The sequence below is a fragment of the Gracilinanus agilis genome, chromosome 2 (assembly GCF_016433145.1).
Source record: "Gracilinanus agilis isolate LMUSP501 chromosome 2, AgileGrace, whole genome shotgun sequence".
Lineage (NCBI taxonomy): Eukaryota > Metazoa > Chordata > Mammalia > Didelphimorphia > Didelphidae > Gracilinanus > Gracilinanus agilis.
Genome location: NC_058131.1, coordinates 280,578,642 through 280,594,800, shown reverse-complemented (window position 1 = coordinate 280,594,800; position 16,159 = coordinate 280,578,642). Strand labels below are relative to the sequence as shown.

The 16,159-nt window shown below is 44.3% G+C and overlaps 1 protein-coding gene across 1 annotated transcript; it reads right to left on the bottom strand.

Moving 5' to 3' along the window:
* Positions 1 to 1,346: 1,346 nt before the first annotated feature.
* On the bottom strand, positions 1,347 to 15,659 carry FAM78A (family with sequence similarity 78 member A). Its single transcript, XM_044661320.1, has 2 exons — positions 14,843 to 15,659; positions 1,347 to 2,231 (listed from the first exon to the last, which is right to left on the bottom strand). The coding sequence occupies exons 1-2, from the start codon at positions 15,163 to 15,165 to the stop codon at positions 1,703 to 1,705; spliced, it is 852 nt and encodes a 283-aa protein (XP_044517255.1). The 5' UTR covers positions 15,166 to 15,659; the 3' UTR covers positions 1,347 to 1,702.
* Between the last annotated feature and the right edge of the window lie 500 nt (positions 15,660 to 16,159).

Genomic DNA, 16,159 nt, shown 5'->3' with positions numbered 1-16,159 from the left:
AGGAGATACCCAGAATAAGCTGCCAGGCCAGGTTTCCGTGTGACTCTGAAATTCATTAGTGGGTCTACTAGAGCTTTCCAACTCCGGTCATTGGTTCATTTCCTAGGGTTGTAGAAACAGAGGGTATCTCTGAGCTAATGTTTCCCCTGAACTTCCCAATGAGGTAAAGATCCAGAGTAAATTCTGTCAGCATCCTCTTCCTCCCCCCCCCTTTTCCCTTACAAACTGAGTGAGTGGTTACAGAATCCCTGCATAGAGAGCTTTTTATGAGAACCCAAGAGAGAATTTTCTCCTCTGGACAGGCCTCTAGACCCATATGATCCATTTCCAAAAAAACATTGTGGTGGGATGGGGAAGGGGAAAAAGTATGCTTCTCTCGCCCATTCTCTAGTTTCCAACTGCCTTTTCTGACTTTTCACAGATAAAAATGTGGTTGTATATTATTGGCGGTGGTAGCTGGTGTTCTAGAAACTTGGAAGTGGTACTCCCTTAGGGTCTACATGATATTATGATATTAGCTGACTGCATATGCGGACAGAGTGGATGCTCAAAGGGTATGGGCACCTTCCAATAAGCTGAAGACCAGGCTGGTGGTCCAGGATGATGGCTTCCTCCATATGTGTTTTCTTTATTCCTTCCTTTCCACCATTTAAGCCTACCCCTGAGCCGATGCTACAGAGAAGAGAACAGAAAATAGAGAGACCCCACACCAGAGTATAAGCTTGCCATCAGCTGGGCCAGAGTCCGGGGCACACCTCTGCATGGAACCAAAACAGAGGACAGTTGGCTTGGTGGAGGAGGTGGCAGGGTTTAAGAGGAGGAAAGGGGAGGGGAGCAGAGGACAAAAAAGGATCTTTTAAAAGGCAAGGTAAGATGGTTCCATTTCAGCCAAAATGGGAAAGGAAATTAAAAGCAGTTGGCATTAGGTCTGGACTTTTTTCTTTGTCTCCTCTTTGAATCTCAAGAAGAGATGGGTTTGAGACCACCTCTCCTTTCCCTCCTCCTCAGATGGAAGGTAGTGTTCCTTTCATCCTCAACTCACTTTTGAAAAATCCAGTGAGAAAGAGATTCTGCTCTTCCTCCACCCCTCCCCAAATACAGCTTAAGGCAAAATTTTGGCAAAGCAAAATCTATATAAGGCCGCATGATTGGGGCAGGGGGAGGAGGTTGCAAATCTTTATCAACTAAAAAAAAAAAGGTCATAAGTAAAATGAGGGTCAGTTGGATTGCTTCCAGATCTTGGGACTCCCCTCCCGCTCCCTCCCCCTGAACCTCGCAGAGAAAAGAGGGAAAAAAGAAAAAGAAAAACTCAAAAGTTTTTTGTTTCATCAAGTCTGTTTCGAGCGAGTAACTGAAACTCAGATCATAACCAGAGAAGGGAAAAAGAGAGAGGGGAAAAACCAAAGGCTGAAAGTGGAAATGAAAAGGGATTGTGTGTTTTTGCTTTGTTCCTCCTCTCCCCACCGCCCTTTCTCCTGCTCCTTAAAAAGCAGGTGATGAGGAAACCCCAGGTGAGGTCTTCCCTGGAACTTTAGCACAGTGTAATCCGTCCCACTGGAGAAGGTAGAATGGTTGCATTTTTGTTGAATGACTAAAAAGTGCATTTTGACTTTGTTTTGATCATTATTATTATTATCTGTTTGTCTTAAACTAGCAGATCAGAGCGTGTTCTCCTCCCATTCGGTGCCAGGACCCCTGCTTGTTACCGGTATTTGGGAGGAATCACCACAAGGGGCTGCCCATCCTTCGGCCTCCACATGAGGACTTGAGCATCATTGGCATTCGGTTTGACAAGGGCACTAGGTGGTATTGGCTCATTCTTACTCAGGATCTGGGGCTGCTCTTGGGCAGTTGGCTCCCGGAGCTTGGCACGTTGTCCCAAGGGCCTGTTGGGGTTCACCTCGATGTTCAGCTGCATCCTCCAATGGAGAGTCTGAAGGATTACCATGTCGTTGGTGGCGGTGTTGGTGGCCACCAGCCAGGTGGTGAAGCTCTGATCTCGGTAGATGCTGGTCAGTTTGGCCACGTTGCTCTCGCTGACCGGCACTGCCCACGTGACACTGGGGTAGAAATTGTCGTTCATGCTGATGATAAACTTGGAGTCTCTTTTGGTGGGACCCACAATGGTGCAAGTCTCCGTGGTGTTACCATACCAAGGGTAGTTCACCCCATCTGAGTCACTGATGGCCTGGATCTTCCCTGTTTGAAGGTCTGGGAGCTCCCAGCTGGACCTGGAAATAAGAATTGTCAGTTAATTATTTATCCAAACGATTCACTGATCTTAGGATTGCACTCTAGTGTGTTCTAATCTGTAAATATTTCTATTCTTCCCACTTAGATTTAGATGGCCAGAACCTACCTCTCTGGCCCCTTTTCCTCAGCATCATCTTCAAAATCAAGCTAATAGGGAACAGAGCTGGGTAGCTCAATGGTCTAAGAGGCCAGGCCTAGGGAACAGGAGAGGTCCTAGATTCAAATCTAGCCTCAGATACTTCCTAGCTATGGGACCCCAGGTGAGTCACTATACCCCATTGCTCAGCCTCTGGAACCAGTGTACAGTATTAATTCAAAGACAGAATGTAAGGGTCAAAAAAAAAATCAGTCCAATAGTGTGTCACTGTCATAATGCCAGATCCAAGAAGCTGTTGCGGTCTTGGCCTCAGCCTTGGTTAAATTACTGAATTATTGCCCCATCCCTAGCCAGAAGATGGTAACAATGACCCATAAGCTCTGGGCTGGGATGAGAAAAATCTCTCCACAATTAGAAAAGAACCTTGTGGAGGGCAAGCACTGTGGGAATGTGCTACAACCTGGGCATGAAGTAGAGGGCAAATGAAATAGGAACGGTTCCCCTTACCTTCTTGGCTTTTTTCCCCCCACCAAGAAAGGCATCATGGCCTAGGGCAGATTTGGAGGTAAATCATGATGGAAATCCTGCAAGTCTGGGGAAGGGGGAATCTCCATCTCCAAGATTAACCTTCACTTTTTGAAATTATTGTAACATGTGATTTTTTTTTCCTGCTCATACATTGGAGCTGCCTGCACTGGTGCTTCCAGCACATTTCAATAAAATTGTTTGGGAAATTAAAAAAAAAAAAAGGTTCTGTATGACCTTGCTCTGGGCTCTGAGTGACCTTGAATGAGCGATACTACCCCTCAGTTTGTTCATCTTTAAAATGATGTTGGTTGGACTGTTTTCTAAGGTCCCTTTCCAGCACTAAATCTATATTCCTAGATCACAGGCGCGTTTGCAGGGGAAACAAAGCATCCGGTCTCTGGCCAGCGGAATTTATTAAGGTCTGTGCCAGGTACTGTGCCAGATGCTGAGGATATTTCAAAGAAAGGCAAAAAACAGTCAGTTCCTGCCTTCAAGGAGCTTACAATCTAAGAGCCCCAAATTGATTTTCTCCTTTTCAGGAAATATTAAGATTAAGTGACTGTCTTTCCAGAGAGGGAGTCATAGCAAATCAATACAAAATTGAGAGCCAAGCCTAGAGACGGGAGGTCCTAAGTTCAAATCTGGACTCAGACACTTCCCAGCTGTGTGACCCTGGGCAAGTCACTTAACCCCCCATTGCCTACCCTTACCACTCTTCTGCCTTGGAGCCAATACACAGTATTGACTCCAAGACGGAAGGTAAGGGTTTAAAAAAAAAATCAATACTACCACTGTTTCTGAAGCCCCTCTAACTCACTCCTCCTACAGAGGTTGTTTCTCCCTAGTCTTGAGGGGTAGGAACTGTCTCATTTTTGGTTTTGTACCTGCCTCCCCTATACTTGTCACCTAGTAGGCGATTGATAATTTTGTTTTACATTTTCATCCATAGGAATGAAACCCTCTTGGTTTTTCCCCCTCTACCTGAAGCCCTGGTTATCACTATGATTAATCCCAATATGTTCTGCCCAGTTCTTCCAAGAGCCTCCCATGCCAGATCTGGCCTTGCTTTGATTTAGGGGTTCATAGTACCCCAGACTCTTACTGCTGCTGTGAGTTACCCCAGGCTCCCTCACCAAGAGAAGCCCTCTTGGGGGCAGCAGCTGGGTAGCTCAGTGGATTGAGAGTCAGTCCTAGAGATGGGAGGTCCTAGGTTCAAATCTGGCCTCAGACACTTCAGCTGTGTGACCCTGAGAGCAAGTTGCTTAACCCCAGTTGCCTAGCCCTTGCTGTTGTTCTGCCCTGGAATTGAAAGACAGAAGGTAAAAGGTATTTAAAAAAAAAAAAGAAAGAAAAGAAAAGAAAAAAAAGAGCTAATTCCAGTATACTCCTGGAGGGACGTTCTCAAGAGCATCTGTTTTACAGATGAGGAAACCAAGGTCTCCAATAGAAGAGGTCATTTACCCAGGTCAGACAACCAGGTAGGTGGTAGCAGACTCGGGACCAGAACCCAGATCGTGAGATCCCCAGGTAAATCTATCTTCTACCACATCGCCTCTCCGCCCGACATCCATTCGCATCTCTAGTGCCCAGATCCAGACCAAGAAGCATCCTGGAGAAAAACTCCCCGCAAAGCTCTGTATGAATCAGCAGAGCTTCAAACATGTTCCCTCTTTCAGTCTATGTCATTCTGGCATCATTCTGGTGTTAGTAAACGGGAACCAGGGTAACATGAAAAATCAGGGCAGTCATTTTACCGGGCTGTTTTGTTTTTATTAAAATGCTTGCTGATAACTCAAGGGCCGGCCTTCCTAGAAGCCTATCTCATTAGTGACCTTGCTGGGCTAGATTTTTAAGCCACTGTATCTCCCCCTATGCATGTCAGACATGAAAGCAGCTGGCCAACCTGACCTCATTTTTGCAAAACCCCCACCCTAACATCTGGGGACTGTTGCCTAAGCACACCACAATACCACCTGACACACTGGGTCCCCCACCAGTGGCAGCGGTAGGAGCAGGTGAAATCAGAGCAGCTTGACAGATAATCCAGCCCCCACCCCTCCACCCCCCCAAAGTGGGTGCATGCCCTAAGCCCGAAGGCTTCCTCCTGGGTCTGCGCTACATATTTCAAATAAGTCATTTTGTATTTCAACAGCCTACAGAGAATTTGGGGTGGGGGGTGTTATTTTAAAAAGACAACCCTGTAGCACGTCTTCAGCCCCTCTTTGTGCCTTTTACCCTTGTTTAAAAGGAAAGAATCCTAACTCGAGGGTCCTGTGAACTTCTTTGGGAAAATATTTTGAGAATAGAATTGGTTTCCTTTGTAATCTTACACATTTAATCATTATATACTTTCAGAACAATATTCTGAGAAGTCCATAGACTTCATGCGACAAAAAAAAAGGTCAATGACTCAAAAAGATTAAGAATCCCTGTTTTAAAGGAACAAGAGAATAAACAGAAAGAAAAGTTTTAAAATAACTTTTTTTTTTCTGGTTTTGACCTCGGTTTGACTTCAAAATAGCTGAACCGGAACTTGTTTCTAAGGTGTTGGGCTGGGAAACTGAGACAGAACTTTTACCAGACCCCTTAAATGTATTTTTTTTTTTTGCCAACACGTGGCTTTTGGGGTTTTCCTTCACGTAAACTTGGAAATATGGCAGATTATTCCGTGATAGTACCCCAGTGCCTAGTGAAAGAGGAAACAGAAGCAGCAGCCGCCCAGGCAAGCAGTATTTCTCAATACTGGTTCAAATACAACCGTCAAAAACGGCTTGGAAATAGCCTTCCTTGTCCCCTCTCCCAGAGGGAGTCATGTTTTAAGAACATCAGAAATGTCACCCTAGATCAGCCCCCTGGCCCATCCAACCGAGAATTCTCTCTCTGTTGAGAGCCCTGAGGGACTGTTTTCAAACAAGAGAGGATGGCGTCCTCCTATGATGTCAGACTCTGAGGTTATGAGTTAGAGAGGTCAGAGGTTGCACAGAGCAATCAGAAGAGGACCTGTTTTGGCACCAGGACACCCGAGTTTGAATTCCATTTCTGCTGCCTATTATAATGATTCTGGACAACAAGATACTTAATTTTTTAAAATTTCCTCTACTGTAAAAGGGGCGGGTGGGGCTACATGATCTCTCTAGGCCCTTTCCTGCATTTATCTGAAGACCTTTTCAATCTGTTCGTATTTACTTTTATCACCTTTTGAAGTAATATAGATTTCCCAAGATTCCTGCCTCCTGGCTATAGTAGGATGGCTTTTGCCTGCCCTTAATCTTTCTCTTTCAAGCTTCAAGGGGCACCCACTTTGGCCTGGAATTCTGGAATTTGGTGAACCCCATATTCGTATCTTTAAGTCCTTCCTGCCTGGATTGACTTTGATCCTTTTTCTTTCTCCCATGTCTTTCATCTTTCCATTCTGAAAAGCCAATCCTCCTTTTCTGTTTTTCTACTACAACCTAGACAAGCCAAAAAAGAATATTAATTTAATTTCCCTTATCTTACTCTCCTTTTATCCTCTATCTGGGGCAGAACTTGGATGAACCACAATGAAATCTCAAACAGAAGCTGCTTAAAAGAGATGCTTCCCCAACCACCTCTGCTACCCTGAGGACTCCCCTGATCCTTAGAGCCTTGAAGACTAGAGTAAATCCTAGTGGAAGAAGCCCATCTCACAGATTTCAGCTGTCCATGAACAAACACAACCTCAAGTTTCCCATCATAATATGAACTATTCCTATAGCCACCAAAGGTCATAGTGAGTCCCAGACTCTCAGATTCCATCTTCCTGTCAATATAAGCTGGTTTACCAACTTACCTTCTGTCTTAGAATTAAGACTAAGTATCGGTTCCAAAGCAGAAGAGTGGTAAAGGCTAGGCAGTTGAGGTGGACTTACCCAGGGTCACACAGCTAGGAAGTGCATGAAGCCACATTTGAACCCAGAACCTCCCGCTCTCTAAATCACTGAGCACCTAGCTGTGGTTGCTGCATAAGCTTTTAGAATTGGAAGGAATAGCTGCAAAGGGTATTGAATCCAACCCTCCTTCAAACAGTTCAACATATCTGAAGTCCTTAGCTGAACCAGGACGGCTCCTTGAAGAGTTAGGAGTATCACAGATACCCCCCTTATGTTATACCACAGAAAGGCACAGGAAGACTGTTGGAAATGTATGTCCCTGATGAAATATTACAAATTGAGTTTCCACTTCTGATTCTAGAGCTCTGGACTTCTCCAATGGCTATTTTCTACCCAATAGCAGCAGCTCCGACCCAAACAATCTATTCCTGCAACCCCCCGGAAAAACCTCTAAGCCAGATGACTCAGGAGGGCTGCAAGGAATAAGGAAACCAAAAGCCCCTTTTCCTGTGAGTCTGGAGATAATAGGATAGAGGTTGTGGAGGCCAGCCTCCTGATTTTACAAAGGAGGAAACTGAAGTTGAAAGAGGTTAAGTGACGTGACTCACCACAGTCAAATGGCTTATGAGGCAGAATTTTAACCTCAGTTTTCTTGACCCTCAAAGTCCAGCCCTCTATCCACTATACCACACCGCCTTTATGATGTAGGCTGGGCGCTATTACAAAACACTATGATGATTTGCCACCCCAACCCCAAAGGTCTATCTGGAAAGGCGTAAGGCAGGCATTTGCCAGGAAGACAAAGGGTCTCTCGGTTGGCCCCTTCTCAGAGTCGTGTCTCTACACTGTGGAAGTTAAGAGAATCGGGGAATCTTTGGAACTTAAAGCGACTTCCAAGATCAGATAGTGTAACCCCCAAATTTTATGGCCAAAAGAACATTATGCTTTTCCCCCAAAGCTCTCTCCCATTCAGTCTTAAGGAGGAACCCTTGCATCGAGAAAGAAGACTTGGTTTGGCTGGATCTCTATAGAATCTTCCACCTTAATCCTATGAGCCTACTGTCCCCAGGAAAGGGGTAAGCCCATCCTGGTCAACAGAATTAGAATCTACCTACAATGGAAAGAGCCTTGGATTTGGAGTCACAGGACTTGAGTTCAAATGCTGGCACAGCTATTATACTACTGTCTGACCTTGAGTAAATCTTTCATACACTTAGTTTCCCGACCTATAAAAGGAGGGGCTTAGACTAGATGATCTCAAAGGTCCCTCCCAACTCTAAAATCTATGATTCTACAATCTGTGGGCAGATGTTAAAAAGAGAAGCACCAAATGTGAATGACCCCAAGCGCTTGCCTTTTCTTTTTCCTATCTTCCAGGATCAGAGCTGGTAATCTCTAGACTGGGTCTAGGCCCTCTGCCTTCACTCCACTGGACAATTAGTGGTCTCCTAACAAGGAGGTTCTCTATTCTGTGGAAAGGGAGCCCAGGGGCAAAAAAAAAAAAAAAAAAAAAAAAAAAAAAAAAAGTTTATTTAAAAGTTTCTTCAATTGACAGTTCAAATTCCCTTCCAGACAGGGCTGGACAACTTCCCTAAACCAAGCCAGGCAGCCTGCCATGACAATAGCATTTCCTGGAACAGACTCCTTCTAATCCCAGCTCTGCCACTAACTAGCTGAGTGACCATGGGCTAGTCATATCACTCCTCTGGACCTTGTTTTCCTCCTCTGTAAAATGACTAAACTAAATGATCTCAAAGGTCCCATATCAAATTGTCAAGTTCTGTGATTGCTCAGTAACCCTGCAGATGCAAAGGAATGCAGGTTGCCCCAAAACTTATAGCCTTCCTAAATATTCTGGCCCTGCTTCTAGGTCCCTTTTTGTTCTACTTGCTCCTGGTTTGACCTGAAAAAGCATTTCTTTAGGAAAAAATAAATGTCTCAAAGAAGAAGCTTGAGGCTGAGTTATTCTGTGTACAGTTTTCTGTTCAGTTCTTTCTTCCTATCAACCCCTGCTCCATCCCATACTCCTGGACTTCTGGGGTCTGAAGACATATGGTCCAGGGCTGATATCCTGAGAGAGAAGCAGTTACATGACAAGGCAACATTCCCCCACCTTCTGCAGCTGGGAGGAGAAGATATGGGTTGTTGACATTCTGACTAGGGTCAAGCCTATTGGGATTTCTCATTGGGCCCTACCGTCTCCAACATTCTCTCAGCACTTCCTCAAACTCAGGAGGTTTGAAACTAGGGCTCCCTCCCATCCACATTCTACCCCAGCTGGGGCCTTGCCTCTGTGGGGCCTGCCTTCCTCCCTTAGAGAGGAAGTGTGAGCCTGAATTGTTCTCTGCACAGGCACACGTTTCAGGAAGAGACTCCACAGTCAGGGTGGAACTTCCCTCCCCTTGGCCATTGCTGGTGAACAGCTGGAGATCACCAAGTCTCTTCTGTCATCAGAACAGGAGAGGACAAGTCCCAGGGCATCTCTCTCTGGCCTCCTCACTAAGCTTCTCGCTTCTTTCGCTAGAAATTCCCCTTTCCCTCTACACACAAGCACACAAACACAACACGCCTCTTTAACAGCATGAAATAGCAGAGCTAAAAGGGACCTTGACCTTAAAGAGAATTTGCAGACGAAGAAACTGGGGACCCGAGGGATTAAGAGAATTTCTCAAGGTTATACTTTGCTTGATGACACTGAAAATTTAAGGAACCTAAATACCTAAGACATCCCCCTCCCCCCCAATCCTCCCTGTTAGGCCTGTGACCTCAAGCCAAGACCTCAGGAAAAGGGCTAGCAGCAGCCAGTGTCACTGTATCTCCCACACAGGGAAGAACTTGTGACTTATCATTTCAAAGGCTTCTCTGTGGAGATGACAGGTGGCGGGTGCAGAATTGCGGAGGACGAGGTTGTGGAGGCAGGTGTCTTGAAAATGAACAGTTGATGGGGGCTCCAAGCTTTTAAAGTAATGTGGGTTGGACCCAAAATTGTATTGAATCCATTTAATCTGGCATCAAGAGATTTACTCTCCATTTCACAGATCTCCTTACCTGAAAATGTAATTTGTTGTTATCAATTACTACCATTTTTGTTAATTGCAGAGTTCTAGAACATGGACACAGTCAGATGTGGAAGAAACTTTAGAACATCTCATTTCAGATCTGGAAAGGACATTAGAACACCCCCTTGTCAGAACTAGAAGGGGCTTTAGAATACAGAATGTCACAGCTGGAAGAGAACGTACAACAACCCACATCAGCACAGGAAGGGTCTTGGAATACAGAATGTCACTGCTAGAAGAGAATTTAGAACATTCCACATCAGCACAGAAGGGGCCTTAGAATCAAGAATGTCACAGCTGGAAGAGAACTTAGAACATCCCACATCAGCACAAGAAGGGGCCTTAGAATCAGGAATGTCACAGCTGGAAGAGAATTTGGAACAGAAGACATAGAATGACAGCACTAGGTGGCAATTAAGAACAAAATTCCAGAGATATTAAAACATACAACATGAGAGCTAGATGGGACCTTCGCGATCACTAGTCCAAATCTCTCACTGGGGACATTGGCCCAAGGTCACAAACGGTGAGGTGTCAGAGTATGGAAATCAGCCAGAACCCAGGCTTCTACTGATTCCCAGTTTATTTCTTCTTTCTGTTAAATGTTTCTTTATATTGAATCAGAGACTAATTTCTAACAGGGGTCGTCTTATTTAGGTACCATGAGCAGAATCGTTATTTCTAATAAGACACAATTACAAAGAACAAATATCCCACTCCAGTATAAAACATCTGATCACCACAGTTCATTGAATGCAGTTATATTGCCCCAAGAAGCACCGTTTAGTCACGTCTTTAGACAACTACTTCTAAACAGATAAATTTTGACCAGAATTCCAGTCACTTTCACAGCCTAATGAGCTGGAGAACCTGGGACGTGGAACCAAGAAGACTAGACTTCCAATCTTTGCTTTGCTTTGCTCTTCTCTACCAAGGGACGGTCCTACCCAACCACAAGTCACTGAACCTTTGTGGGTCTGTTTGCTTATCTGTAAAATCAAGGGATTGGACAATTTCTAAGGTCCCCATTAGCTCTAAATCTGGGATCCTAGGAAGTGTTCAGCTCTATTCCAAATAAGCCACCTCCTCTTTAAGTGGAGATAGCAAATGAAATAACAGATAAAAATGCTTTGTAAATGTGTGTCCAATGGGATTACATTATATGTGTACACATAGCTAGATTAATAGTGTGTATATGCCTATGTCTGCATAATTGTATACACACATAATAAGCCACAAATCCAGCCTCAGACACTGTATGATTATGGGCAAATCACTTACCCTTTTGGTTGCCTCAAGTTTCCTCCACGATAAAATGGGAATAATGATAACCCCAAGGTTGTTTCAAGGATCAAATGAGATCGTCATAGAGTGCTTAGCACAGGGCCTGGCACACATAGTAAGCACTATATAAATGCTGTTATTATTTCTACAAATGTATACAAATTTCTATAAATGTATGTAGACATGTATAAATATATATACATGCAAATGTATATTGCACACCTAATAAATGTATTATACAGATAGGCATGTGTATAAAAATGTGTGCCATCTGCAGGTCTATTATACAATACAAATCTGTATACACAATTCAAATATATACACATGTACACATACACATAAACAAAATATGTAAGTTATGCCACTATGCACAATTTGAAAAACATTTTAAACATTTGCCCTTCTCATTTCATAGCTCCTGCGCCTCCATAAAAGGGAAGAAACTCACCTGGAATAAACCTGAACATATCCTAGCATTCCCCATTCACACTGGAGGAAATATAAGCTATTATTAACCATTTAATAGAACTATGTGCCTTCCAAAGGGTCTCACGCTGTTCTCTTGTTCTCCTGTCCCTGTGGCTGCCCCTTCTCCACCCCCAGTCAAAGGGAAAGGGAAAACCAGACCCAGAGTCGGATGTTCTGGACGACAGACAACAAGCGTGGTCTTCCAAGTGCTGTAGTTTTGTACTAGGGCCAGCTTTGAAAGTCATTGTTAGGAGAGGGACTGGGAAAGAAGGGAAATGTCTGGAGAAGATGGGGGAAGAAGGCAAGAGATAACCATTCAAAGTTTAAAACTCCCTGCTTTGGGTGAAAAAGCACGGGCCTACGCTGGTAGAAAAGAGGAAGTTTAGGGAGTATCAGCAGTTTCCATGTTCTTAATACTGTTGCTTGAACCATGGCATTCTAAGGGCTTTCACAAGAGTAAGACACACCCCACCACCCTCAACACACTATATCATCTCTGATGATAACAATCCCACTTCTGAGCCTGGGAGATGAATTTAGGGACTAAAGCGTCTATCTGCCCAAGGTCAGGCAAGACTCAAATTATTCATGTCCTCCAACTCGCAAATTTTACCTTGTTTTAATTTAGAATTTTTTTTAATCTAAGAAGAACCTTAGCCACCTCTTGTTTTTACAGATGAAGAAACTGAGGCCCAGAAATGAAGTAATAACTAACTAACCCTAGGTATCCTGCCTAATGAGTTAGCAGCAGAGTGAGAATCGGAACCCTCATCTCCCGACTGGTCTAGGGATTTTTTCCCTTATAACCGACTACTTTTTTGTAAGTGTCATACATCTTACTAAAAAAACCAAGTCACTCCACAAATATTCTTCCCAGCATTTTCCCACCAAACGTTAGCATGCTTCAGAATTCAGAGGTCCCTTCTGGCATATCTCAATGCATTCCGCTAGGGTCGAGGAAAGAGAATTTGGTCCTAAACCCCTTGGAAAACCTTCATTTATTGACAATTGCTTGGGAGGACTCAAAAAGTACAATAAATCCTTCTGGGTTTAAGTTGTCATAGGAAAATTCCACATAAGATTAAATTCTATAGAATTCATTCTTTCTTTCTTAGAATTGAGTGGGGGGGGGGGGAGCAGCACAGAACCTGAAAAAAAATCAATCATTCGGTGTTGGGGGTTTTTTTAATCATTGTTTTTTGAGAGTTGAGAGGTTTCAGACTAGATGTTACGGACAACTGCATTTAAGTCCCAACAAATTCCTTCTTTACTTAGATAAGAATGATAATCTTTCCACTTTGTCTTACCATGATCAGTTCCTGCTTCTCTTTTAACTTCAAAATCATTAATAAAGATGCCAAGGGATTTGTTTTTCCCAGCCTCTTCTCCCTAACTAATCCTTCTTTATTTACCGGTTGTCTATGATATATTAAAACTGGCGAAAAGTTCCAGCTTGGGGAGAAATCCTGCTTTCTTTTCAGGTTTCTGTTTCTGTACATTAGGAAAGGGGCTCTGCACAGGGAGGAGGTAAAGGGGGAAGCAAAAGTCCCTCCCTCTCACAACAACAGCTAACTGATTTGTGTCTGTCAGGGCCAGCCTTCTCAGTGAATCTGTCCTTTTCTATCAAACCTCCTTTCTTTCCTCTGGCTCTCTCAAAAGGTGGCTGCCACACTTGGAAAAGGTTATTTTAGGCTACTGGGTAGAGATGCCCACATAGTTGTGAGTTTCTACCAATCACATGACCTCTAAGGTTCCTTCTAGTTTTCAGATCCTGCGATTCTAATCACATTCATATTCCCCAGGACTCCTTTTTGTCCTTCTCCTTATTGTTACAGAAACACCTGGCATTTGTAATATAGCCCTTTAAGGTGGACAAAGCATTGTACTTAAATTATGTCATTTGACCTTCGAAACACTTTATGAGGTAGGCACTACACATTGTTATCCTCATTTTTTTTTTTTTTTGGCAGATGAGGAAAACGGGGGCAGGCCAGTTTGAGTGACTTGTCCATGATTATTCAGTAAGCAAGTGTGAAAGATTCCAGGGATTCAAATCCAGGTGTCTCCTAATTCTAAGTCTAGCATTCTCTCCATTGTACCACACTTCTTCCTTTTCCTCTATCGTGGTCTTTCCGGTCTTCCCCAGGGGGCAGGAAAAAACTTTCTCTTTGGAAGTAGGGACCCAAAGGAAGCCAGCTGCACTTAGCTCCAATATCCACATTGCTTGGTTCTGTCAAAATACCCAGAAAGGAAGCTCCTAGACTCTAATCCTTGCTTATGCCTAGCGGGAGCAAGTCTGGCAGGGCAGAAGTTCTGAAATCAGAATGGGTACCAGGAAGTCAGTGGGCTCCTATATAGCTAGCTGTGGGACTCCTAAGAACTAGCAGATGCCCTAAACTCTCAATCAAACTTGAGCTTTTCTGGCACTTAGTGAAGGTTCTCAGGTTAAAGTGGCCTTCTTCCTCCAGGGAGGAAAGCTATAAATGCTGTAGAAATTCAGTTCCTAAAAACCACTTAGAAAAGCAAAGGATGAGTAAATCAAGACCACTTATTAGGGATTGGACTTCTTTAATGAACTGCATTTCCCTAGCCATCAACGGGGATGTAAACACAATAGAAAGTCAAGACATATCAGGCAGACTAGGATCAACATTTGAAAAGGGCTTTGGTAAACCCAGTAATCCCCTTAAAGTGACCACATTCCCCTTCCTTCACAGCAATAGAGAACCATTCCAGCTATTATATGGAGATGGGATGTCCTAATGTCCCCTATCCAACTTGTGTTGCCCCTGACCAGCACTGGCACCTCTGCAGTAAGCCAGTTTGTTTGCAGCACCCAAGTGGTACTGGTCAGAATGTTCCTTTGCTTTCTCAGCATCTTGCTAGGGAGGACTGAAGAGGGACCCATGGGACAGCGGAAACTCCTAAAGTCGGGATAAAGCCCAAGCCCCAAAAGGATAAAAATCTGGAATTCACAGGCCAGTCCATTCCTGAGACTCTGGAAATTCTCCTTAGGGTTTTAGAACCTTTAAGGTCACCAAGCTCCCCTGATGAGACGGCAAGGTTCTATGACATATTGGATACTCTCTGTGTGCCCCTTACATAAGGAACCGAAACCCAGTTTCTCTCCTCCCTAGGCTACTCAAACCACAGGATAGATAGGTGACCTAAAAGGCCAGATTCTCGAGCCTGATGTTCTCCCCGGCAAATTCCTTCTAACCCAGTCCCTTGGCCCCTCCCCCACCTCTATCTAGGGTACCCACCCGGAAGCCCAGAGAACTTAGGTTTTCAGAAGTACTCACATGCCCTGCTCCCCGTAGTGGTTGTAAAACTCCATGTGGCTGCACGCTTGAATCCAGCCAACGATCCAGGTCTCCTTCTTAGGTATGGGCGGAACGACCACCTGGGCCGAGGCGCGGAAGTGTGGTGTCCTGTAGCGGAGAACCACGCTAGACGACTCATCGATGCTGGTGGGGATGGGGTCTATAGAAGCTTTCACATCAATCACCGAAATACTTTCTCGGAAAATTTTGGATTTGCTGCTGATGCTCTGAATACAGCCCATGGCATACAGTACCAGTTTAATTTCTAGGAAATGCCAACAGTCCCAGGGAAGACTAGGCATTGAAATGATAGTTGCTGCTAGATCCAATACAGATCTTCCTATTTCGAAATCTCAAGACTGATATCCATAGGATAGAAAATTCGAGTAGAGGGGCCTTTTCATATCAGTGTCTTTAGCCCGTTTATAAATAAGGATTTTGCTGCATTTCAGGAGCAAAGGGGCCTCTCTTCTTTCTTGAACAGTGGGCGAAATCTCGGATATTCTTTGGGTTTTTTTTTTAAGTTTGGAGTTCAATAAATAATCATGTTGCTTTGATATCTCCAGTCCTTCCTTGTGCTTCACTCAACGGGAAACACAGGTTGGATACTTTCCCTTGATTCTTTGGATGAAGGAGAATGCTGACAGACACATAAATAAGGAAGGCTATGTACCGTCCACGCTCCTGCCACCCTTTCTGCAGAAAAATCTACTTCCTTCTCTCTTTACACACGCTCTCTTTCACACACACAGTGACAGTAATAAATTAAATAGCAGTTTCTGTTAAATCAGGAAAGAAAAACAAGACACCTCCAGATTAGCGATGATTTGAGGCTTCCAGAAGCCCAAAGATGTGCTTAGGGCTGTTCCCAAGCCTGCAATCAATATCCCAAGAAATAAACTCCGAAGGAAGAGCAGCAGTAGTTGTGGCTCACACTCTTTGGTGGCCCTGGTTTGCTTTAAGCAGAAGAGGGAGGGGTGGGGGCGAAAGAAAGCACCACCTCAGAGAGAGAGGAAAAAAAAAAGCTATTTCCGATCTTCGGAGCGGGGATCTAACAGTTTCCTACATTGCCGCACGTTGTTGATCGCTTTGCAACTCGCTCTCTTCCCCCCTAGGGCTGGTGGACGCAGGCTGCACTCCTCCTCCCTCAGTGATCTGACTCTCCCCGTCTCGTCTCCCGTGGCTCTCAGCCGCTGTCCTACTCGGGTGTCTCGCTTCGTCCCCCTGTTCGCTGGTGCGAGGACCTGGCTGAGATGAAGGGAGGGATAAGGCTTAAAGGCCCTTCTTAAAGTTAGG

What these genes read in the sequence shown, in the direction of transcription:
- FAM78A (XM_044661320.1), bottom strand. Translation starts at nt 15,165, where the DNA reads ATGCCTAGTCTTCCCTGGGACTGTTGGCATTTCCTAGAAATTAAACTG. An exon ending in CACTACGGGGAGCAGGGCAT is followed by an intron (nt 2,232 to 14,842) that starts GTGAGTACTTCT and finishes TCTTATTTCCAG; the next exon opens with GTCCAGCTGGGAGCTCCCAG.